At 38.6% G+C, this 25,832-nt stretch overlaps 2 protein-coding genes across 9 annotated transcripts in view; one reads left to right on the top strand and one right to left on the bottom strand.

Moving 5' to 3' along the window:
* Positions 1-1,417: 1,417 nt before the first annotated feature.
* On the bottom strand, positions 1,418-19,739 carry LOC106517251 (pyruvate kinase PKM). 2 transcript variants are annotated; one of them, XM_014007993.1, is made up of 11 exons: positions 19,636-19,739; positions 14,479-14,663; positions 14,090-14,181; positions 12,235-12,366; positions 11,968-12,154; positions 10,618-10,888; positions 9,677-9,827; positions 9,390-9,542; positions 7,112-7,278; positions 5,145-5,326; positions 1,418-2,643 (listed from the first exon to the last, which is right to left on the bottom strand). In XM_014007993.1, the coding sequence occupies exons 2-11, from the start codon at positions 14,633-14,635 to the stop codon at positions 2,537-2,539; spliced, it is 1,599 nt and encodes a 532-aa protein (XP_013863447.1). In that variant the 5' UTR covers positions 14,636-14,663; positions 19,636-19,739; the 3' UTR covers positions 1,418-2,536. The 2 variants fall into 2 exon arrangements, with proteins under 2 accessions (XP_013863447.1, XP_013863446.1); XM_014007992.1 differs by lacking the exon at positions 7,112-7,278 and adding an exon at positions 6,574-6,740 and having other exon boundaries at positions 19,636-19,738.
* Positions 19,740-22,675: 2,936 nt separating this feature from the next.
* Positions 22,676-25,832, top strand: part of LOC106517250 (poly [ADP-ribose] polymerase 6) — a 30,165-nt gene continuing 27,008 nt past the window's right edge. For 4 of the 7 annotated variants that reach the window (XM_014007989.1, XM_014007986.1, XM_014007988.1 and 1 more), the window contains exons 1-3: positions 22,677-23,017; positions 24,633-24,791; positions 25,274-25,351. In XM_014007989.1, coding sequence (XP_013863443.1) covers positions 24,789-24,791; positions 25,274-25,351 — 81 coding nt within the window. In that variant the 5' untranslated portion in view covers positions 22,677-23,017; positions 24,633-24,788. Of the gene's footprint in view, positions 23,018-24,632; positions 24,792-25,273; positions 25,352-25,832 lie in introns of all 7 variants that reach the window. The other 3 variants (XM_014007990.1, XM_014007985.1, XM_014007991.1) reach the window with 1 other exon arrangement.

Genomic DNA, 25,832 nt, shown 5'->3' with positions numbered 1-25,832 from the left:
CTCTCAGACTGAAGAAGTCTCTTGGAGGAGAGACGAAACGTTTCATTAGAGAAGAACCCTTCCAGAAGACCTACAGTATACAATTTTTTTTCTTTTAGACAGAATATCCATAGTTTTAGTGTTTGTCAATTTATTTTGAGCCATGTGGATGTTTTTATTAATTTTTTCAAATTGACTTGTCTACWGTCTGCTGCTGCTCAGCATCACCTGCCAAATGATGACAGGGAGAAGTGTCTTGTAGTGGAAACAGGTGGGATACTTCTCAAGGGAAAAACTGCATGAATCAAGTTCACACAAGATGGCTAACTATTATCCTGACACGCTAACTTCTCTCAGTAGCTCCCATGGAAAAAAAAAMCCCMAAAAAAACAACAGGTACCGTGTTGGAGACGACGTAAATAAGATATACAAAAACTAACACTAGAACTAATAAAAACTAAACTAAAACTAACCAATAAAAATGCAGTAATAACTAGTAAAAACTAGCAAATCCATTGTAAAAACTAACTGAAAAGAAAAAAGTCACAACAAAATACTAAACTATAATGAAAAATCCAAAACCATTAAACCTTGGTCAGAACTGCCTTTGCCTCTGAACTTCCCCAACAGGRGTGTGTTATGAAGCAGAAGACATCTGCTCAAAGGAGACAGTCAGCATATTCTAGTCTGTGTAAATATTTTGTTAAGTCAASAGTGCTTTAGACTTTGCAGGCACTCATTCACTGAGTAGTGCTGCAGATCGCTCACTAGGTGGGATCAGAAACATCAAAACCTCTATTTGTGTTTTCTTGCAGGGCTGAAGGAGAGCAGTCATGTCTCAAACTGCTGCTGGAGGTGGGGGTGGAGTACTGCCAGTAAAACCACACACACACACACTTTTGTTCTTATATCCTCATGGAGACTTTGCTTTGACTTCCTATTCATTTCCCAGTTTAAAGCCTAAATCTGATCCCTTACCCTAACCAACCCAGTACATACCCAACAAACTCAATTTACACTTCATACTGAAAAATGATCTACTGTAGAAATACACTACAAAACGTTAGTTTTAGACATTTTGATGATTTGTTCTGAATTAGCATAGTAATGTTCATTTGAAAACATTCCTTTAAAAATTGTACCTTCCATTAAAAAAAGGAAGTTGCTTCTTTGTTTCAATAAAATAGTCACTAATTTTATGTTCACTTCTAAAATAAAATGTTTAACTTCTGATCAATTCTAAAGGCCAGGTTTTGGAGCATTTTATTTGTTGAATTCTCATTTTAAAGTGAATCCATATTTTCCCTCTTCCATCAGTCCATCCATGCATCCTCCTTCACGTCTTCCAGAATCGGGCTGCGTGAAGTTTAAATACTGCAACTCAAGCTTGTTGAAAAAAACCAAAAACAAAATAAATGAATAAATGAAAACAGGCAAGTTTGGATAGGTGCTCATCTCTTTTATTGATGGAACTCCAGTCTTGTGGGACAGGTTAGTACACCAGCTAAACATCATAATATCCCTTTAAATATAGTTAGTTCTTATACTCTGTTATTACAATCAGAAGCATATTAGAATCAAGAAGACAGTTACAGTGGGTCACCAACATAGAGGGATTCTATCAGTCATTTTGTAGAGGACAGACTTTCATCATTACATCATCACTGAAAAATACCATAAAATCCACGTTCAACAGCCTTCTCAAACACGCTTCACAAGTTCTGCCTCAAATAAAATCAAGATTAAAATAAGATTTAAAGACCTAACACATAGAACACACAAAAAAAAAAAAACAGTAACTTTCTTAAACACCTGCAAAACTATTTTTTTTCTCCAAAGTCAGACAAAATATATCAGATTTGAATGTCTCCAAACAAAAAGTTCCATCATTCACAAAAGTCAAGTATAGTATAGAATGTAACAATGTGTGGAGCAGATTGGGAGTGCAACACTAACACATACACTGAAACACATTCACAGCTGTATAAGAGAGGACCCTTAAACAGGCAGAACTACAGCTGGATCTGCTTGGGTGCAGTGGTGAAGTCGAGGCTGTGCTGGAGGGGATGCAAACACTTTGTTCGTTACACCGGCAGGAGTGTGATAAGTAAACTATTCCTGTTCCCCGTTAAGGTTAGCTGGCTCCACCAGCAACTACAACCAAACAGAAGCCAGGATGAAAATGTGCACGCAAAAAACACACACCAGGATGTATCCACTCATAGACTCGAATCATCCCAGTGTTGGAGTGAATAAATACAGCAGTTTCTGGTCAGGGTGTATTAATCTGAGGCCCTGAAGACTGGTCTGATTGTGAGAAATCAACGCTAAAGGAATGAAAACATTAACTGGAATAGTTTGGAATTAATCTTCACTCCCATCCAAAAAGCTCTGGGGTCACTGAAGACCAACTCTAAAGCTTAATTCTCTACATCATTGTCTAAACGTTAAATAGTGGAGTCTGTGAGCCCTGATGTTGGATGAGAGGAGTRAGGGCTAGGTTAGAGAACTATGAGAGACAGATGAAAGTGAAGGGACAAAGCTTTGTGTTGGCTGTTTAGGCCACAAGAACCACACGCATGGTGTTGGTGTAACCGGAGCCGGGACGCCAGCCGGTCAGAATGATCACAACGTCGCCCTCTTTGAAGAAGCGTCTTGCTTTGCCTACAAGATGGAAAAGAAGATGTTTACAAACTTGTCTTATCCAACAGTAGAAAAGACTGAACAGAGTTCTGGGTCAAAAAAAACAAACAAACAAACAGGTAAAGCTGTAGCTTTTGTGTCTAAAATAGTGGTGTCCCAATACCAGCTTTTTTATAAGTACTTGTAATTGTACAAAAAGCCCCGATCCCTGGAACCCATAAAATTTTTCGCGAGGATGTTCACATTATAAATGCAACCTCCATTAGACTCAAGTGTGAATGCTTTATGGCATCGATGTGACGTGACGTCATATTCAGTTTGCTGTTAACAGAAGTAAACAGGTCACTACCCAAGGATGCTATAGGTTAGCATGTCGATTTTGAAGTTGTTGGTCTATCAGAGCAGATTAAATAATTATCTGACATGCTTGTTTAGTTTACCGTTTACATTTTAACTTGCRTCTGGTCGGCTGCTCTGGTGAAGCGTGTATTTATGGAATGAGAGTGACACAACGTGATCAAAGTAAAAATGGATAAACTATCGATCCACTTTWGTGTCAACACGGTCACACAATGTTACTATCAGAGGTTTCTGTGGATTCTCAGTCATCCAGGACATGGAAAATTCAAAGAAAAAATAGATGAAATGACTTCTGTTCTGTAGCAGAATACGTGTGGAGTCAAAAGACTTCAACAGAAAGACTCGAGGTTAGTATAATTATTACTTGGATCGATCTATATACCCCTCACCACTTCACTAGCTGTGTTTCCATTGCAAATGTGCGCAAAACTTTGTCGATATTCTGTTAATGTCGAAAAAATACAGTTTCGCAACTGCAGTGTTTCCATTAAGTAAGAAATGCTATTAAAGTCACGCGTGAACACACTTGTTCTCACAATACGTGATTAAAAACATGGCGGTGTGATGGAAGAATATCTTATGAGTCCCTAACTGCATATTACCTTGGCATGTCCTGTTCTGTATCTCTTGATAACTGCCATTATATAATCTGTTTCTCATGATTCTTGAAAGTCTCTTTTCGGACTTTTGGCTTTGGGCTGGATCTGATCTCAGGTCCCTCTCTGAGATCAGATAGTGAACTTTGTTCAGACTCAGTTTCTTCCAGWGGTGTGAATCTGTTTTGAAGAAAGACTGCTTCATTTCTCTGGCCGTTATCAGGTGTTTTGATTACAGCCTCTCGCTGCATTCTTCTCCTTGCAGGTGGAGAGAAAAYATTTCTCTGTAACTCTGGCCATTCGATGTCATCTAAGAGCTGAATCCTTCCTGAGAGATTTTTTGGTCTGGCATCAAGAGAGTTCCATACAGCTTCACCCTCAGAAGCAGCTTCCATCTCCTCTCTATGTTGATCTCTCCTCCCAGCCTTCTCACCCATTTCCTGCCGACAACGCCATCCTGTCGTGGCACCATTTCGCAGGATGCGGGAAATAAAGTGGAAACTGTGTGGTCTCGGTCTCAGATTATTTAATAGAAAGATGCATATGCAAGGAATGAGCAGAGCAGAACAGACGTGAATCGAAACATCTGTCAAGCTCGCGCTGACCAGTAAACAGGAAACAGACAATATATAAACATCCTGCTAACAAARTAAGAGCGTCGGAGATATACAGGAACCAATGAGATTGAATGAGTTACAAGTAAATAGGCCATGAGATTACATGAGTACATACAGTATCTTAAGAATCATGAGAAACAGATTATATAATGGCAGTTATCAAGAGATACAGAACAGGACATGTCAAGGTAATATGCAGTTAGGGAATCATAAGATATTCTTCCATCACAGCGGCAATGGATGTAAACAGTGCATATTACTACCATGACACTAGCGCTCATCAGCAGCCATCAGAAAAGACGTCGTTGTCTTATCGAGGCTTTCGAGCGACAAGACCCTTATACTTTGGAGCGTCTATGTATGCAGCATTTTTTGGGAAATTGTAGTCAGTGAGTTTACTACTTTCTTTTACAACTTGGGTGATTTTACTACTACTTCTACTTCCTGTTCTCTGCTATTTCGTCGTTTTTCGCCAGTAGAAATAGCCGGTTCTTGATCATGTGACTCCCGTGATGCAAAACAAGTGTTTCCATTGCAGTTTTACGAAACACACCAATTTTGATACGGCTGAAAAACCACCTCATCCTAGCGCAAAAACATTTTGTCAAAAAACAYAAGTTTTTTCGAAATTGACGTGTTTCCATTGAGCAAATTTATTTTCAAAATTCTAATTTGCGCATTTTCATGGTCAATGGAAAGTGGAAATGCAACTTGATCATTTAGACTGAGGTCACATTGACAAACATCAGATATGCATCTGATTTAGTACCAGGTTCTAAGTAAAAGAAATRAGTTTTTATAATCATTCTACAAGTTTTATATCAGTAAGCACTCTGCATCGATACTCTGTATTGGTGTGTACCTAAACTGAAGTAGTCTTACTCTTTTCGAGAAAAACTGGCATCAGGACACCCCCATTTTAAAAAGGTGACCGGCTGATGTCGCTTACCCATTTCGATGGCAAAGTTGACACGCATGTCAACGTCCTCAGCCCAAACATCGTGGGCGGGCTTGGTGTAGAGGACAGGGAAGATCCCGCGGTACAGGTGGGCCTGACGAGCAGTCTGAGCATTACGGGTCACAGCGATGATGGGGGCACGGGGCCTGTACCTGGAGAGCAGGTGGGCAGACCTGCAAACAAACATAAACGGACAAAACTGAGTATGACAAAAACACCCAACATGATCCACATTTTATGTATCATCATACAAAGAGTGTTCCAATAAAAAACAAATGCAGATACTTTCAATCTAATTAACTTTACAGTTTCTCAGCATACAATCAAATGAGTCCACAATTCTAAGGACTAAATATCCAATGCAAATAAATATTCTGTAAGAATTAATGCAGAATGATTACATACCCAGCACCAAAGTGAAATAAAGCTTTTTCTGGCATATATGTTTGCCAATACTTCTTTGTACTTTTAATTCAATAAGATCTATAAACCTAACAAACTACAAAATATCTTGAATTGTCCAATTTTATTGTTGTACATTTGTCAGCACAGCCTAGACAGGTCAAAACAGCCAAAAAAAAAATAAAAAATAAAAAATAAAAAAACATATGAGAGTGCAGTGACAGTTACAAGTGAACTGATATCTACCATCAAACTTTGTTGTTTCAGCAGCTGAGGCTAACAGCTTATGAACAAGGAAACAGGAGACAAATATAGTAAAAAAATAAAATACTTATTGCAACTCTTGTAAACAAGCAGAACTTAAATCAGTTTTTGTTCAATGGTACCGTGATAAAAAATTACATCTTTTGCAGTTTCTCTAAGCGTTGTGTGATCTAATTCAGGGTGAGCTTGCTGAAACAAACAAATTGGTGGTAAGTGAACATTTTCTGCTTGTAAGTAATGCTTTTCCCTGTAGAATTCTGGAGTCCTTTTTTTTTCTTCTAAAATAAATCTCATTTGTTGCTCATTTGAAGATCCATTTGTCTAATTTTAAGTCTTGTAAGAAGCAAAATATTTGCCATTATATCAGAACACAGAAAATATTTAATTAAAAGACAGACATTTTTCTGCCTCTATGAATTTTGTGTCACACAGTTCATTTCTAAGACAGGTGAAATCAACTCTTGTCACGTTTGTACAGCCACTGCACTCATGTAAGTTAAAATGTTCATAAAATTATATCAACAGTCAGGCACTTTAATCGAGCTTTCCCCACTTTCACTCTTAGAAAATCATTATCTTCTGTTCACCCTGTATATTCATACACACACTTACATACACACAATTAAAGGTGATCTCAGAGAGCACATTGGGAGGTGAAGGTAGAATTAGAAGCCACAATAAAAAAAAACTCTGGCGTGAGTTTGGAAACGGCTTACCTTTGGTAGCAGGACCGCTACCCGGTTATTTGTCTTACCTCCCACTCTTAGTTAGCACAATGATGCCGGTAGCGCAGCATTTGAAGGCAGCTTCAACAGCTCCAATTGCTACAGCATCTGCGGGGTCTCTGGTCATTTGGGAGGTCTTCCTCAGCTCTTCGAACAGCTGTTTGTGGAAGGTGGCTGCTTCTGCTTCTCGTGCTATCTACGCCCCCAAGGGAAGGGTGGGTCGGGGGTTACTTTCAGTCACACACAGGGGCATTCACACCAATGGGAGTAACTGGCAAACACGCAACTAGACTACTGGTTCGACAACCCGAGAAGTAAATCTGAGGTTTAAAGCATCAAACAAGCTATAAAACATTTGTTTTATTGTAGAATTTTTCTCCTTGTGCCTGTAGTTTAGTTTGGGGGTAAATGAATGATAAATGGTAAAACAAATTGTCTAGTTGAGGTATTTGCCAGCTCTACCAGTTACTTCAGTTATTAATTCCTGCCTGGCCCTACTCTCCCTCCCTAGGCTTCTAAAATAATCCAGACTTCGAACAGGGGCCAAATGCCAGATAACCTGCCTACCTTCCRGAGCCTGTGAGCACAATGATTGCCGAGGCTAAACTCTTAAAGGAGGCCTCGACAGCGCCAATTGAAATGGCCTCGGCGGGGTCGTTGCAGTGTGGCGTGGAACGACGCAAGTCCTCAAACACCTGCCGGTGGAACATGGCTGCCTCGGCCTCACGAGCAATCTGGCTCAAGGGCAAGATGCATCGGACAAAGGCAATCCCACACCAGGTGCGCACATAGATGTGAAAGAAAAAAAAGATGGAGAAGGGGAGAAAAAAAAAGAGAAATAGAGGAAAAACACAGATGGAATCAGTAAGAGAGACAAAATCAGAAGTTAAAAAAGGGAAAGTAACAGGAAGGAAGCGGTTTAAAATGAATAATTAAGAAAGTTTAGGTGTACAGTTTGTGGAAGGGGGACAGGGAGACATAAACGTTAAAAATGGATACCAACYTAACCACTAACATGATGTTAAATTAAAAAATAAAAATAAAAACAGAAAGCATTCTAATCTAATTTAGGATTTAAAAACTGCTGTGAACATGAGATAATATTATAGAAAGAGCAAACATTTATGATAAAGTAAAATATTTGTCATATTTGGGCCTCAAATAAAACCTTGAAAAAAAAGTGACTTCTGTTAATTAAATATGAAAGGTTTTGATGCCACACACAATGTTAAGTGGTTAAAAATAAGTCAGCCAGGAGAAACAGAGAAGCACTGGATTACTCATTAAAAATAGTGGCTTAAGGTTAGTCTCAATTAGATTTTTCCCCTTAGTTCTCAGGGATTGATAAACAGTGGGGCTTACTCCGGATTCTGAGATATGTGATACAGCTTCAGCGTGAGTGCAACAAGCTCTACAACAGGAGCATTAGGAGTGCTGAGTCACTGAGACATCTGCACTGTGGCTGAGGAACAACAGAGGTTAGTGAAGGACAGATATGGCAGCATTAAAGCATTGACCCCTCTATGAAATYGATACCAATTTTAACTTTGACAGAAATATTCATTTAGACTGATTTAGTCGCAATATTTGATCCAAGTTCTTAAAAAGGTTGCTTTTCTGCATCTGTCCCTGACTGAAAAATACAAGTGAGAAGATATCAGGCAAACTTAGAGAGTGAAATAAAAAGAAACTCGAGTGCATCACTAGAAACTGCTGTTTCTAGTGTCTTTATAAAACAGTAATGCTCCAACAAATAATTCTATAAATATATCAGGCAGACTAATTCCTTGTTTGAAAAGTTTAGATTTTCACTGCAAAGATAGAAGTGGAACAGAACATCAGCTAAAGATTTATTAGATTAACAAGGGCAGGAAGCAGACTTTTGGGGATAAAGTGCAAACATGCCATTTAGTAAGTAACAACCACATGCAGAGCAGACTTTATGCAGAGGTCCGTGTGCTTACAGCTCCACGAAGAGCTTGAATTAACTGCATCACCAAGATGAAGTTAAAGTAATTATGTTTATACAATTCTCTTCCAAATATAGGAAGTCTAATTAACAATTTAAAAATTAAACCAAATGAATCATGCTGCATAATCATTGGAATCAAAGACGTGATGCATTGGTGCTGACATTAGCTTTAGCATTCTGTAGCTCGGCAGTGAGATCAAAGAGGCAGGATCAATGAGCAAAATGAACAAGCAGATGATTCTTAATCATCACCTATAAATTAAAACTTTCAATACGATCAATTTTTCATGGATTAGTTTTTCCGGTTATTTTACAAATTATGAAAATCATTAAGTGATATATACAGGGTTCTCACACCTTGGTCAACATAAAATTCAAGGACCTTTCAAGGAATTTCCAGTACCAATTTCCACAAATTAAAGAACCACGCGCAACGGAAATTACCTACTGCTATCGTAGAATGTTACCAATAAACACGTTTAATATGTAAATTTAATGAAAAACTTAACAACATAGAAGTTGTTGAGTCAGAAACAATGACGTCACTTTACCGTAATCCTGAGTTATCCACATTGTGTACATTGTTATCCAATGTACGTTTTTTTAATTTAATTTTATAATTATTTTTTTTTTTAAAAGATGATGAAAAGCAGTCGTGTGAATAGAGAATTTCGATCCCCAAAAAACATTCAAGGACTTTCAAGGACAAGTGTAATTTTTGGCTGTTTTCACAAACTTTCCAGGGCCTTGAAATAATTTGCTCAAATTCAAATTTTCAAGGATTTCAAGGACCCGTGGGAACCCTGTATATATATTTAAACAAATAGTAGAAAACAAGTTTTAAATGTTTGATGTCAATGTCCAGGRACTCACCATGTGCTGTGTGCGAACAGCCTCAAGAGGGTAATCTCCCTTGGCGGTCTCACCACTCAGCATGATGCAGTCAGCTCCATCCAGGACAGCRTTGGCTACATCACTACCCTCAGCACGGGTGGGTCTAGGCTTCTTGATCATGCTCTCCAACATCTGCACCATTTAAAAAAAATAATTAAACTGACACAGCTGCATATTTACAGATGAGAGCAGTTACTAAGTCAATTCAGACATCTGCTTAAAAGTTATWCTTGGGGGTAAATCTAGCATCAAAATCAAGATCTGACCTGAGTGGCACATGTGATTGGTTTGCCAGCTCTGTTGCACCGACCAATCATCATCTTCTGGGCAAGGAAGACCTTTTCTGTGGGGATCTCAATACCTAGGTCACCACGAGCAACCATGATACCATCGCTGGCCTCCATGATCTCATCAAATCTGTAAAACCAGCAAACACAGCAACAAATGATGACAGTTGCAAGATTACTTCAAACAAGGTTGGTTCATAAAATACTATGTTACGTAACTTCATGGCAGACCCCTCTAATGACTCTTTTCACCAAGAAGCGACTCACAAGAAATCAAGCAACTCTTCCTGGTGTTATTGGAATTTTTTGTGGACACTTTAGCAACAACGTTTCCCTCAGCGAGCAGCATTGTGATGTGAGCCCCTCATCCTTTACAAAGCACTGACAAGCGGTCAGACTCCGTAAAGCCTCACACAGCAAACCTGGTTACTGGGGATAATGGAGACCGCTTCAAGTAAATYACGCATGTGCAGAGCTGCCGCTGCTCCCATCCTGGTTTACCAAGGGGGATGTAATTTTAATGTATTTTTTCCCCCACCAACATCATTAATTCAATATTCTGACAAAATAGATTAATGTAATGTGGATCTAAGCATTAAAKATCTTCATTAGGTTTGTAGTTCTAAACATATTTAGTGCCATTACTTACCTTTTATATTTTTCATTTTGATATACATTTCTCCTACAGCCTAGATAACAAATATAGGTAAATGCCCAATAAATAAATAAATAAATCAAAATAAATAAATAAATAAATAAAAAGCTAAATGGCTTGAACTTATATAGCACCATATCAAGTCCACATGGACTCCAAAGCCAAGCGAACAAGCAAAACAAAACAAACAAAACCACATTATGGAAATAAAAATGAGTAAATGACCTGGCCTCAGCCACACAAATTATGTCGTTCTCATACATACCTGCGGACCCCCTCRTGGTTCTCCAGTTTGCTGATGATCTTGATGTTTTTGCCGCGCTCCCCCAGCACATTTCTGACGGCGTGTACGTCAGCTGCCTTRCGAATGAAGGAGGCAAAGACCATGTCGACTCCCTGCTCGACACCAAACTGCAGGTCCTGGATGTCTTTCTCTGAAACAGCCGGCAGGTCCACAGCTGCACCGGGGAGATTCACTCCCTTCTTGCTGCCCAGAGTGCCACCATTCTCAATCTCACACATAAGGTAATCAGAACCTGAGGTGGGGGGAAAAAAAGTGTAAATTTGTTTTTTAAAAGACAAATTCAGAAGATATTTTTGAGGAGGCGAATTTTCAGAATATTTATAGAAATAAGTTGAGATGTAAAATTGAACAAATTAAAACTTGTATTTTGAAGATTATAAGTGTAAATGGGCAGATGATAGTTTACGTTATCCAAAATTACAAACCTATATCCTAATAAAGGATGTTTATGGACCTGGGTCCGTATTTATCATTTTTAGAATTTCTTTAAACAATGCTGTTAAGAATGGACTTAAGTGTAAAAAAAATAAAACTTAGCTAAAAGCTGGGCCTAAAAGTCATTTATCAAGTGTCTCAGTCTCACTTTAAGCGAAGTGTAAGTGTAAATCTTAAGTGTCAGACTTAGAGCTGATTTATGACACTTTGCTGTACCACAAAGCTGATCCTGGATCCCTGACATGGACCGATCACTGAACTGGATTTCATGTTCAAGAATATTCTAAGAGAAATGTCAAAACTGTGAAAATCCTACATAAAACTTGCATAAAATTTCCTCATTTGCTTCATGAATACAGACATATCAAGAAAATCTCACAGATTTAAGTTTTTATGTCTCAGAGCCTGAGGACATTTTGAGCTTGCCTTGCACCCTCAGCTTCCTCCACTCCATTAAACTGCCCACAGACAACCTCTCCTTCAAAACAAAACACTGCTACGTCATTATCTGCTACTTTAATTAGATAAAGTTATTAGATAAAGTTCTTGACATTTTTCCAGATTTCTTTTACAAGGCTGATGAAGATAAAGTGCAGTTTTTATTTAAGCATTTTGAGTTTCAATTAGCTCAGTTTATTTTTAAAAAGCTGGCATGTTAGAAATAGGACACTACGTTTAAAAAATGTTGATTGGTCTCTGTCTGCACTTTTGAATATACATGTGTGTGTCTTATAAGCCCATGTGGGTTGGGCATATTTTGTGGTGTATGACCCATTGATGACAAAACATTACTTACTTACTTAAAAAATAAAACATTTGTAGGTTTAAGTATCACATATTAAAAGTGCCACCACGGTTTGCCACTTTTCTCCTCACCAATCTCCTTGACCTGCAGAGACATGAGCCCATCATCAATGTAGACCTTGCTGCCAACTTCCACCACTTTAGTGATGTTCTTGTAGTCGAGCCAGAGGATCTCATCGCTGCAGTTGTCCTGATAGGCATCATCTAAGGTAACCTTGATCATGTTGCCCTTCTTCAGCTCCACCTCAGCAGTGCCACTCTGTCACACCATAAACATGTACCGTTACACTTTCAATCTGTTTTTTTTTCTCCATTAATAAGAAGCAAGGCTAAACTTACTCCCTTGATGAGGCCAGTCCTGATCTCTGGACCCTTGGTGTCTAGGGCAATACCGATAGGTCTGTAATGGATACTGCCAGGCTCGAAGCTCTCACAGGCCTCACGTACGTTCTTGATGGTTTCCCTATGGTACTAAAGAAAGGAAGATATTCATATATTAAACAATTTTGAAGAACTTAAAAAGGTAGTTTATTTCACTGAGACATGTAGTCCACCATTTTATTATTTTACTGCCTTTTTCAGATAGCACTACTGGTTATCATTTTACTCAGACATTTAATTAAGGGCAGGTGCAACTTGCAAGGTGTGTCTGACAACTCACAACCATAAAGTGAGTCAGAATTACCAGGAGTCACAGTTATTTCTCTAACCTTAACTGACATGGGGCACATAATGAAAGGCTTTTAAATGTCAAAAAATATTTTAAACAGTAAAGATAATAAACCTCAATACATATGTATAGGTTTCAAAAGATTGCATTTGCTAAGGTAGATGCATGAGCTTGTAAAAGCGATTGGCAGTAATAAATGGAAACAGTTTCATGTAGCGTGAGGTTATTAGCATGTGGCCTTCAGCACGCTTGGAATTTATGACAATTACCAGTCTCAGGGAGAAGCACTGTTAAAAAGAGTCTRTTTAAGTAAGCCAGAGGAAGTGCAGCGTTTCTCAAGAACACATTTCTGTGTGAAATTTGTACTGAGTGGAAAAAAACAAAAGCAGAAATAAAACTAAACGGGAGTTTTAACCAGCCTGCAAGTAAACTTGTGTAAAAATTTAACTAGTACGTTTTCTGTTGATATTATGTTCTGTTTTATAAAACAGATGGCCCAAGTTTCCCTGAATGTCTACTTTTTTTGTTTTTACCATTATTATTACAGTGGATCTAAGACCTGCTGTGAGAAACCCGGAACAAAAGACAATGAGTGTAATTCCCGTTTTAATGCCGTAATGCTAATTATCAGTAAGTGCAGGCTTTTTGGCTTTGAAGACATATATCTGCTCCCCCACCTGGGAAACCAGAGCTTTCTGTAATGAATTAACTGGCAATTGCTGCTTTTTTTCTCAAGTCTCCCAAAACCCAGTTTACCTTCGCCATTCTTAATTAATGAAATTTAAAACTGCAGAGTGCTACTTGAGATCACCTTATATTTCCCAAGAACCATCTACAGCTTTCTCAGAATAAATTTGATAAATTCTGAGAATGCTAATCAGCTGGAACCCATACTGCTGCTTGTTGGGATATGGTCTGAGAAATTCACAAATTTAAACAGCTGGCTTTCAAAAAAAATCAATGGGATTTGCTTGGTTAAACAAAAAAACAGTAAAATGTATACTTTGTTATACAAATCTTATGTGGCATTTCTGTGATGCAATGTATGGCAAGTAAAAATTGTATAATTAGCAAGCTTTTATCTTTTATCTCCATTAAAAAAGTGTGTGAGCTTTTGTTTTGTGTCAGCACTCTGTCTGCTCCCACGTCACTTTAAAAGAGTTTTTAATCAGCTGGATGTGGTTATTCAGCTAAAACTCTACCTTTACCAAGTAACCACAACTATTGTTTGCATTTATATATCYGTTACTCTTTCTTACCATAGCCATCTGATTACACTTTATAATGCATTGCGTGCTTATTCACAATGACCCTGTTGACAATCTACTTTCACAACAGTTTGAAGAGACAAAGACAGATTGGCCCACAGCTCAACACACCAACTACCAAAGCGATAGAGCACAGAAGCACGTCTGGTAGGAATGTTCAGYAAAATTCAATTGTGCTGTTTTTATTTGAATAGATGTTTGTGCATGACATTTTTGTACAAAAAGGTTATATTTAAAAAAAAATTAAAAATCTTACCTCATGAGTGCCATGGGAAAAGTTCAAGCGAGCAATGTTCATTCCAGATTTGATCATCTCCTTCAGCATATCCACAGAACGAGAAGCTGGCCCTGTAAGGATGATAAGAATTCAACAAGCAATGAAACTTTTAAGTCACTGTGACTCAAATTAGCTGAGTGACATTATTTATACTGGGATAACTTTGCTCCAAAGGTAAAACCTAAACACTGGTCACTTTAAGCTAAACATCACGCTACAGTTACAATCATTATAATGAAACGCTTTCAGCTATTTTCTTAATATTCAGATTTCAAAATTACTAAGCAGRAATTCAAAAACCATTAAAAACTAAGAGTACCCTGTAAGGCACTTCCTTTACTTAAAAGGAGTGAAGAGCCTTGACTAACCAATGGTGCAAATGATGCCAGTGTTGCGTGCAGTGGTGGGTTCAGAGTCAATGTCCAGCAGACACATATGTTCCAGGAAAGTGTCAGCCATGGCAGCGTTGAGCTGCTGCGTCTGGATGAAGGCAGAGCCCATGTCAACAGATTTTGGCAGAGGCATGGTGTTCACTGGTACAATAGAGGATTTTCTGTAGAAAGAAAAAATAAATAAATGAAAATATAAGCTGAAAGAAGGGTGAAAGGTAAAGAAAAAACAAATCTGTCAACTTAAGATAATTGTGAAATGCAACCAGCACGATTCAATGGAAACAATGGTCTACTGTGAGCATAGGCTTTACGCAAATCTGTTCTTTTTCACTCTTGGTTTCAAGGTTGTGCAAATCAACTGAAAAGTAAACTAATTTTTCACTGTATTTCACATCATTTCCCCACACCCACTCCTAGTTGAGTCACTCATAGCATCAACACAGTCATAATGCGACAATGGTGGAATGTCCAAGGTTTCTTTATGACACACACTCCACGTGGCAGGAAAGAGAAAAAATGTGCAAAATCCTGTTTTATTAGTAAAAGGCTCAACACCTTGAGTCAATTCATTGACAAAAACCATAACCAACAGAAAGGTGTATTTGAGCATGGTGTTAACACTATCTGTAAAGATGAGGGAAGGCTGAACCTGTGATAGGACTTTAGAGGTTACATTTACAGAACAGCTCACTAATGACAAGTCAAAATAAAAATCATAAAAAAAAACAGTAGATATATCATAACTTACAGAGACTACTTGCTGTGACTTTAAATTGAGTTTTTTTTTAACAAGAAGATTTCAATTTTCAATTAAAAATACTTGAAGCTCTGGGTTCATAGTCAAAAATGAACAAAAAACAAACAAACAAAAAAACAACAACTATCATTTCCATTCCAGCATGATTTTTTTTCCCCAAAAATATGAASAGAGTCATCCAATTGGCCAAATACATAAAGGACTCCGTTTGGTGAAATACTTCGAGCTTCCATCTGAGTGACAAAACTCAAATGTAAACTTTTGAGTCAACCATTTCTTGCAGTTTACGCAGTTTTTTGTGATATTGGCTGTTATAGCAATGACAATTTTTTTTTTATTGTGCAGCCATAATTAAAACCATTAACACAACATGTGTAGCATGACAACTCTGGTGCCAACTCACTCCAGTCTAAACCACCCAGAAGTTCCCTTCAGCTTTAATTATACATGGCGGAGCATTTTGACCTAAAACACTCTTATTGTCTGAGGAACAAAGAGAAATTGTTAGGGAGAAACAACCCCTTCATCTTTTCATCAGTCTTTACAGTCAAGTGCAAATGCTTTGTATAACTTACACAGCAAATACTGTAGTTGTAATAAAATGAAAGGCAGTACATTACAAGACAGACCAAAGTTGTGGTGCACAATTAAGACACGTGTTTGCTTCCATGAGCAACACCAGTGGTCCGACTTCCTCTTACTCATCTCGTCTTTATTACAGTCATCAGAAGCAGGGATTCCAGCAGCCCTGCTAAACCAACTGCAGCTACAGACTGATGATGTAACATTTCCATGAATGGGGCAGACCACGATCGTACGTGAGTGCAGACACATCTCACTACTGTGACACACACTGACCCGAACCACATGGAAAGACTGCAGGGTGGTGTAGGTGAGGAGTGAAGGTAAAMTACTTGGTTTAGGAAAAAAAGCATCAGGTCCACATGGACTATACGGTTGATGAAGGGGAACAAAAAGTCAGAAATGAGCCATCACTTATGCATTTTTTTAATCTGTTCTGCTCATTTGTTGGACTAAAAACCAAAGACTTTAGCAGTAACAGGCTAATATATCAAAATCTTACTACTATTAATGCACCCATTCATTTCAGGCAACACCAACTAAGGAATTACCAAGTGTCATACTGCTAGCATTGATATAACTTTATATGTCAATTTCAGTAAAATATAGAGGTGACATTTGTATTTTTGGAGAACAGTATTTTGGACCAATTCTCCTCATAACCTTCAAAGATCAGTTAAAAATAAAAAACAAGACAGTTAGAGGTCTGCCTGTCCAGTTCTGTTTACAAGGTCCTGGTTGTTGTGCAAAAAACAGGCAGAGTTTAACGTCACACCTGACCCTCAGGACAACTTGTGAGTAGTTACAACAGGTCATCAGTAGCAATGTTAACACTGACACAGATGCACTACTACTTTAGAAGGTGGATTTCAGATAATCCTCTCCAATCCCTCTCCATCTTTTTGAAATAACCTGAGCAGTGTTTAGTAGCAACATCCACATCACGTGCTGCGGTTGTGACCGGGCTAATTCAAGTTAGCTCTCAAGAATAGTTGAAGCCTTAAATCATTCACTCAAATGAAGGAATCACTACTAAATTACTTCACATACTGTTCCAAGTAGATCCCGTGCTTCCTCTTGGAGACAACAAAGCACTTTACTAACAAAGATCTCCAAAGCGTGCCCAGCGTGTTGGAGCTTCCAGTGCCCGTGAACAAGCTACTGAGCTTCAGTCTAAAAATCTACTGTTGGCAACAGCAAAATCGACTGCTGCAGCGCGTACGCACATGTGCAACTCTTTTAAGAGCTCAAGTGCAAATCCATTCAATGAGGATAAAGGGCACGAAGAGCGTCTGCTGTAACTGGACAGTCGCCATGACCTGATCCACTGGACACACGAGACCACCATCATAAAACACCAGAACAGTGTCCCACCAATATTACTGTTAGCCAAGGTCATATGGGCTGAAGACTAAATATAGAACCTATGCTAAATATAACCGACAGAGTGGAGGGTTGGTTTGTAGAAGTCTAATACTTGGTATACACTCTGGCAAAAAACTCAAGACTCTAGGTGTGCTGCTGCATAAAAGATGCACACATTAGGTAGGTGACTTCAAATGAGTGAGCGACAAAGTATTACCCAAAAGATGGTACTAAAGTTGTACATTGCAGTGGTCAAAATGTCATCGAAGATTATTAGTGTTCCTACAAGGGGTGAAACAGCAAAGGCTCAGTACCACAGGCTCAGCTTCCTTCACCTTCACTCAAAACTGCAGCAATCCCCCACCCTCCAAAAAAAAAGTTTCTTAGACGTTTCTAAAAATATCCTAATTTTGCAGTTTGTAGAAATGCTTCAATCTACATGAGAACACAGAATTACCCAACATGCTGTAGTAACCATGCCAGGCCTGTATGCAGCACTATTATGCTGCCTGTCACAAAAATGCACCAGCATCAGGATGTGAAGCAGATGCTCGAAAACTATAAATACGAGAAGAAAAATAAGAACCGGCATTTGCAATATGCCTGCGGTTCCTTTTGTTGAACTTTAGAACAAGACAAGGGATATTGTTAGTGTGGTGGGCGACCATATTGTTTTTTTTATATCAACCACCTATTATTAAAAATCTAAAAGCTGCCACCCATATTACGAAACTATGTAATGGCACATTTGGCCTAAACATTGAAACCATGGATGAATAAGAAATATGAAACATAAGTATATATAAAATGTACTAAGTTTTTGAATTAGAATTTTTGGAGAAAAAAAAAACATGGCAATGCATCACAATATATTATTTTGCTTACAGTATCACAATATTGTGTGATACACAGCCCTATTATTTTTATTGTCATGTCTGTCATGGTTGGGGTCACAAGTTAGATAAATTTTGAGACTATGAGTTTTTAAAAAGTTGCACTGTATGCACTTATGCTGTATTAATGAAAATGCAAAGACGGCATTTAAATATGTTTTCACTCTGGAATTTGGTTTCCAAAAATATCCTTTTGAGGCTCCACAAAACAACGATTTTTCTGTGGATGCAAGGCTGAAATTTACATTTTTATTATTGCATATTCACAAAACACCCAAACTGTGTACACTTTAAAATGCACCCATCACCTACCTGACTCCCTGAGGATAAAGACTGAATTYGTCCAACAGACTAAACAGGAAAAACAACGTGGGCCTCCAAAATTATGTTGTGCACCAAACAATTGTTTCTTGCAACACTACAAACCATAAACAAGCTCTGCTGCTGAAGTATTGGTCACCTTGACTGTGGATGCTGATTAGGTAAATTAAATTACTAATTAAAATTAAATGAGCCACTTTTGGCAACATTTAAATATTAGTTTTGAGAAAGAGAAAGCACGACATAAGATTGAAATGAAATCGCATGCCAAACACTGCAGTCCAAGTCTAGACCTGCCCCCATCATATTGTATTCAGTGTGAATAAGTCCTGTTTTCACTCACTGCAGCATGCTAATGCAGGGAGGCTAAGGCTAACACGTTTCAAACCACAAGTGCTTTTCCTATAACATTAATGATTCGAGTTAGCTTAAGGATTTCCTCGATCAAATAACATAGGAATGACAGCTGAATGAAGCACTGCAGAACAAGCAAATCGTGTAAGAATACAAAACGGCGATAAACAAAACTAATGTCACAATAACACACGACTTTTATTAAATAATCACCAATAACGCTTTAGGTAACTTATGTTGCCAATTAAATTCTGTCAATATCATATATTTAAGTACGACTCGAGTTAAATTTCAGACGATGCGGTAAAGGTCACGTTCTCACATCCTGCGTCACATTTTCCTGCTCTAAAGGCTTCTCCGCGATTGACCAATAGGGGGCAAGTGAACGGAAAAGCCACACCCACACCAGGAAGCGTTTCTTCAACGGCTAACATCACATTAAGGACGTTTTTAATACATATAATAAGAAAACTACAGCACATATATAGGTGCTTTCAGTTAACGCTAATGCCTGAATTAGATAAAACTGTTTAGTAGTAAAAAAAAAAAGAACAATAAAAGGGTTTGCTTGTTTGTTTCCCTCGTTCATTTACTCCATCTTCATCTCATCGTTTTAACAAGGCTAACTGGATGGAAAAACTCAAACTGTTTATTTCAATCGTCCAGATATTAGCACGTCAATGATTAGTTTATTTAAAAATATATAGCAATCATTAGTTAAATAATATATTTTCAAATTTACAAACGAAAGGGATGATTCTACGACACAAAAACAGCAATATAATAAAAAACAGACAACATTGGAAAGGTTATAAACTACCAGAAAGTATTTTAACTGAAGGCCCTGTTTAAGATACCAACCTTGAATCAAATTAGCAATGCTGAGCCCGATGCGACTGCTGGCAGAGTGAGAGAACAGCTCAAGGTGATCTCCACTTCCTCACTCAGTGGAACTACTTTCTGAGGATGCTGATGCATATCCATCCGACATGATACATATGAATAACAACCGTACATAACAAATTTTCCTTTTAATTCCAACCACTGTCACTCGAAAAATATACCAATCACTTGTTGCATTTCGGTAATGTTTTGTTACACGCAAAGATTTTTGCAAAAAGAACCCACGAAGAACAACGCGGAAGGATATGCCAATACGTGATAGAAGTGCTCGGTTCAGTAAGCGGCCAATCAGGTTGCACGAATGCAACAGGAGCATGAAGTGCGGCATGTGACTGCGTGATGGAGGCTTGTTTCTTTCTTTCTTTTTTTTTTTTTAATAGAAGAAAACAAAAGAAAACGTAGTCGTTTGGTTGGTGTAAGTGCCTAAACATTTGTTGGCCACTTAAAAACGTAACAATATGTGACAAATGTAACTGATAYACAAACCATAGGTTTGTTTAATTATTGATTGTGGCGGCAGCAAATTTGTTTATGTGATGACTTTTTATGGTACAAAGTTTTGTCATAAACTGGTTATAAATCACAGCTTGGCTAAGGTTTACAGTTAGTTCAGTGATAAGTTGAAGAGAAATTTACTGACGTGCAGAATGCGACACTATACTTCCATCTACTGTTGAATAATGAAACAGCATTCCACTGACTGGACTGGTGCTTTTGTGCGGACGGCTACTGAATTCCCACTAGAGGGCAACGTATTATGCTTTAGGGGTTAGATAATAATCATTTTAGAAAAAATCCAGGAGTATGGGCATTTACTTTGAATATAAATAGGTTGAATGGAAACTAGTCTTCTTATCAGAACTCAGTTAAAAAAAATTGCATCTGTGCTGATGTGAGGGTAGCCAGAACTACTAACTTAAAACATTTGAGAAATTATGAAGGAAAAYGTGAGCAAATGAATCTTGAACTACTAAACAACAACATTTTAGAATCATGCATCCATTCTTCTATACCTGTTTTTTTCTGTGCAGGATTACAGGAGAGCTTAAACATATCTCCAGCGGTCATCGTGCAAGAGGCAGAGCGCACCCCATGCCGGTCGCAAGTTCATCATAATGGAGATGGATGGTTAATTACACTGCCTGTTCATAAACACCCGTCTCCTGGACTCATCTCGTGCGTGGTGTCAGTGCCAGGGATTAAATCAGTCAGACTCAATTTGTCAGTGAGTGACTCAGAACAGAAACTGATTTTTTTCCCCCCACATTCGCTGACTCAAATGAGAATTATGAAAAGACCACAGAGCAGTCAAACACTCCCATCATCAATGCAAAGTCTGAAAGAAAATAATGCCCATGTAGGCCTATCAAAACAATACCAAGGAAAACCTGCACCACATTAAAGAGGTCAGAGTTCAAACATTTTGTGGGTAACGAATTACACTGTCAAAACCACAGCTGTTGTTTCTAGGTTAAAAAGGCTTGTAACATGATAAATACAGATAATTCAACACATTTGTAAAGATTATTATTAGTACTGACTACTGATTATGCTGCAAATATTTYCCAGGTTGAATAATCGTCATAATCAGCTTTGCCCAGGTTGCCAGGATTGGTCATTGGCATGAAGTAAATTCTCAACTGACTCATAATAACACTGAGATTTAAACACTGAAACTCACCAAAGAGCTGTTCTTACCTTACTTAAATAAAACTGTATTATTTTTTCCCAGACTGACAAAGTCCAGACTCCTTCATTCCTCCTYCGTCTTGTGTGTTTCAGTTCTCACCTGTTCCCAGTTTTTGTGGCAGCTCCACTACTCCCACTGCCCATGTTGCTACCTGAATGGGTGCCGAGAGCCCCTGCATGTGTCCACACCGCTCAGGCCTCTACAGCCAATGGGCACGCACCTGTCCAGGTGAGGAACGAATCCCAGCCCAGTCTCTGTGTCTGCAATCGACACTCCTGGCTGTCAATCACCAATAATTCCTGGTGACCCCTGGGCTTCAGGGTGCAGCGAGACACTGTGTGTACTCGGATAAATCTCAGATATGCAGTTTTGATGCTTGTAACATATTATTGTATTACTGTCACAGCAGCTACCGATGATAAACTAATAGGGCAAGAAAATTAAAATATAATCAGAAGCTCTTAATTCTACTTTTTTTCTGCAAATAGATAAATGAGTTGCAATTTTAATAGTTAGATACTTAACTGGGATTTTCCTGCTGAAAACTTCGTAGATTAGTCTCACAGATTTACTGAATGGCAAAAGGAGTTTTTGCAGAATTACTCTAACATAACAAAACGACTAAATTAAAAATGTTCCCCCGCATTTTTATATCGTGCCACCAAGAACAAGTGCCCATAGTTTATAATAACATGGCTCAAGCAAAAGTGCTAAAATGTATAAATTGTGATATGATACAGACACACTGAAGGGACARTTGGCCTGACAGCTGCTCAATAATCTGTGGGAACTTAAACAGACACCTTCAGACAATAAGGCTAAAGACTGATTAGTCCGCAGGTCCGATGATCATCAGCTCACACAACAAAACGTTTTGTAAGTCTTGAAAAAAATACATTTTAAAATGTTTCTGATGAAAAATGAAATGATTTAACTATTTAAATGTAATATAAACAATGTAACATTAACTGTAAGCTTTTGAGTTCATGGCATGAAGTGCAGCTGAACTGTCTCAGTGCAAGACGTGCAGTTTTTGGTCTTGTTAAATAAATTTAGGCAAAAAGCATGAAAGCATTTAAATATAGAATCTGCCTCTGGAGCACAATGACACAATAATGAATACTGACTTACGCAACCACACACTCTCTTACACACACAGGCACGCACACACACTGTCAGAAGCACGTACAGATCAGAGACATTTCTCCCTCTTTATATCTCAGCAGCAGTGCAGTCAGCTGCGAGTCACGTGACCGGCTCGCCTAGTCCCACTGAGCATGCCCAGACCCCTCTGTGTTGTCAGGCAAAAAAATATAAGGAGCAGTAAGAACTGAGATCTGCAATAGATAAACACATAGACTCACACACACCAGCTGGCACGCTTGCACCCACACACACACGCACACACACACACTCACTGCAAGCATCGTAGAAATTGTGACGACCGTGCTCTGGTTTTGCTTTGTGTTTTAATGAGCTTTTTTTTGTCATCTTTTCAGTGGAAAACGACCACTGAAAGAGAGAGGGAGCGCAAGAAAGGGAGAGAGACAGACAGAAAGAGAGAGAGAGAGAGAGGGGCAGGTGCGCCCTTTAAGAGGGGGAGCAGCAGCTGAAGCAAGGACAGCATCCCAGTCTCCATCCTCTCCGGAGGTAAGTGTGGATGGATTGTGRTGGTGGGGGTGGGAGGAAAAAAAATCCGCCCGAGTGCGTCTGTGTTTGTGCTAAACCGTTTTCTGAAGAGGAGGAGGAATGGCGAACACGCATTTGTGTGTGCAGTGATGTTGCGGGGGGGGGGGGGGGGGGGTCGAGAGGTGGATGGACTCGGTTTGTCGGTGACTCCATTGGTATGTGAGACGACAGAGGCCAGGGGGTGCGGGGAGCTGTGGGGGGTAGCTGTGGATGCTAGCAGGAGGGAGGACATGGCAGCAGGCTTTGTAGAGAAAGGATCAGGAGCTGAGGAGGACGACATGCTCGTTGGAAGGGGGGGGGGGAGGGCACTGTTTACTAGGATGCAGTTATTGTCAGAAAGAAAGATTTACTAAAAAAAATGGCTTCAGAACAAACAAAAAAAAAAAGAAAATTTGGCATAAGCTCAACCGGGAGCAGTTGCATGAGCACTGAGCAGACACTCTGTCAGTTAGAGAAAATGACTGATTAGCCATTTTAAAAAAATACTGACCTTTATGTGGTAAAAATGGTAAATGGTAAATGGTACCGAACTTATAGAGCGCTTTTCAAGTCCCTCCGGACCCCAAAGCGCTTTACACTAACAGACATTCACCCATTCACACTCACATTCACACACTGATGATGGCAACTACACTGTAGCCATGCATGTGATTTAAATACCTTTATAGAAAGAGTCTTTATTGATCCCAAAAGGAAAACTGTTTATTCATCAGCAGAACACAGAYTCACTGTGCAAAAAGCAGGCGTGGCATGTTCAAATTGAATGTTTCATCTGATGTTTTGATCATGTTGTGAGATTCACTTTTTATTTGCTTTAATTATGTTAAACATTTACTTACTGAGTTTTTTCCTCCCCAGTAGAGTAACTGTAATATGTATTGTGTTGTTGCAATTCTAATATGTTTTTTGCACATTTGCAAAAGATTATAGGATGCCACGGTGATTGTTTGTATGTTTTACAGGTGATGTCTCAACAAAAGAAACCGACTTTCATGTTTTTACATGGCAGTGATGCAGTTTAGAGTTAAAAAAAAACAAAATGAAATATCTACCTTGTATTCAGTTTGCTAGCCATCATTCACTTATATAACACTCTGTAGACACAGTATGCACTTCTGCTGTTATCTCTGGGAATTCTGTAACATAAGTGTTTTTTTAATCTATTTACCAGCTATAATAGCTATAAAACACAGACAGTGTGCTCACACACAGTATGCTTTGTTTCCTTACAGCGTTTTATAAAGACAAAATATAACCCTCTTGTGCTTTGATAGTGTTAGAATGATTTCCTGAAAAAAAAAAATCTAAACAAAGAAGTGGAAACATCCTGGGTACTGCACATACAGCACATATCTCCCACACGTTTTCTCCACAGTGATTAATGCCACTCTGAGAGGAGGCAGAAATGGCTGTTGCTAGGATACATGGCAAGGTGAAGTGCAGGCGAGTTAAACAAAAGAAAAGGAGGAGGGCACCGCTGACAGAGCATGGCATCACTAGCAATGCCCTCTTTGTTTCATGTTGTTCTTCCTCAGCTGAATCTGTTTATGTTTCATTGTTTTTTCCCCCTCCCAAGGCTGCGTAACTCTGAGGAGTGAGAGAAAAACAGGTGGTCAGACTAAGCGCTGCGGTTATCTGTTCTCGTTCTTTTCACCTGGAAGATAGGCTGCGATGGTTGGCAGTAATCGAAGGCCCAAACCTGTCTGAGAGAGCCCTATGAACAGCAGATCCAATGGTAAGACAGCTGGGGTCCTATTGGCGTAATCAGTGCGTCTGATTAGGCCGTGTCACAAAGTCACCGCTTTGTTCGAGATTTAGAAAACTGCGCAGCAGATTAAACAACAAGTGCTGCATAGAGWTTCACAGATATTTGCATTGAAATATTTTACCACCCTAACTTTAAGACAACTGTTTGTTCAGCTGCACCTTTGGTGCTTTCATGAAAATGACAAAACGTCTGTTTTTCATATTTTACAGCACACCTTTTTTTTCAGTCAGGTTTTCTTTTGAAGTGATCATTCAGAGGATATTTTTTTCCTTTTGAAACAAATCAAAGCTGTTTGTCATTTCCTTTGGAGATGTTATATAAAGCAGTGTTTTGAAGCAGTTGAACGAACAGCTAAATAGAGAAATGCGAGTTGAAAGGATGTTAGGAAGAGATTGSGTGTTCTTTCCACTCTTTTATAATGGTCTTTTTTACAATGCGTGGGCCCACAGGACATCAAAGGACAGTGTTGGACGGACGAGGAGTCGGATGGAGAGAACGAACCTGAACAGTTCCTTTATGGAATTCAGGTAAAGCAGGCTCTCTTAAACTCTCTGCTGAATGTGGTTCTGTCAAGATATTGACATTTTGTTTTCAGTATTGGTACTAGTCACAATTACATTTTTTGTTGCATGTAAAAAGTTGTATTTCATTGTCTGATACAGTCAACTATTACCAAAAAAATTGAAAAAAAATTATCAGTTAGTTACAATCAAGAATTTCTTTAATTCTTCTACAATCTTGACAGTTGCAGACACCTTAAAGGGATCCATGATTAGTTGTAACATTAGACATTATTTAACAAACATTTATTTTAACTGTAAATTAAAGACTAAAAATACAGTAGGATTTACAGTTTTTATCATTTTTAAACTAAAAGTTTAAAAATATATTAAACGGACAGGCCCATTGTATTTACATGCAAAGCATTCTGGGTAAATGATGACATGGATAGGTCCTCTGTGCGAGACTGCTAGTGAGCTATATCCACCCTGAAGGTTAATCTTGGAC

The sequence above is a fragment of the Austrofundulus limnaeus genome, unplaced genomic scaffold, assembly GCF_001266775.1.
Source record: "Austrofundulus limnaeus strain Quisiro unplaced genomic scaffold, Austrofundulus_limnaeus-1.0 Scaffold46, whole genome shotgun sequence".
Taxonomy (NCBI): Eukaryota; Metazoa; Chordata; class Actinopteri; order Cyprinodontiformes; family Rivulidae; genus Austrofundulus; species Austrofundulus limnaeus.
This window is presented reverse-complemented; position numbering and strand designations above follow the sequence as displayed.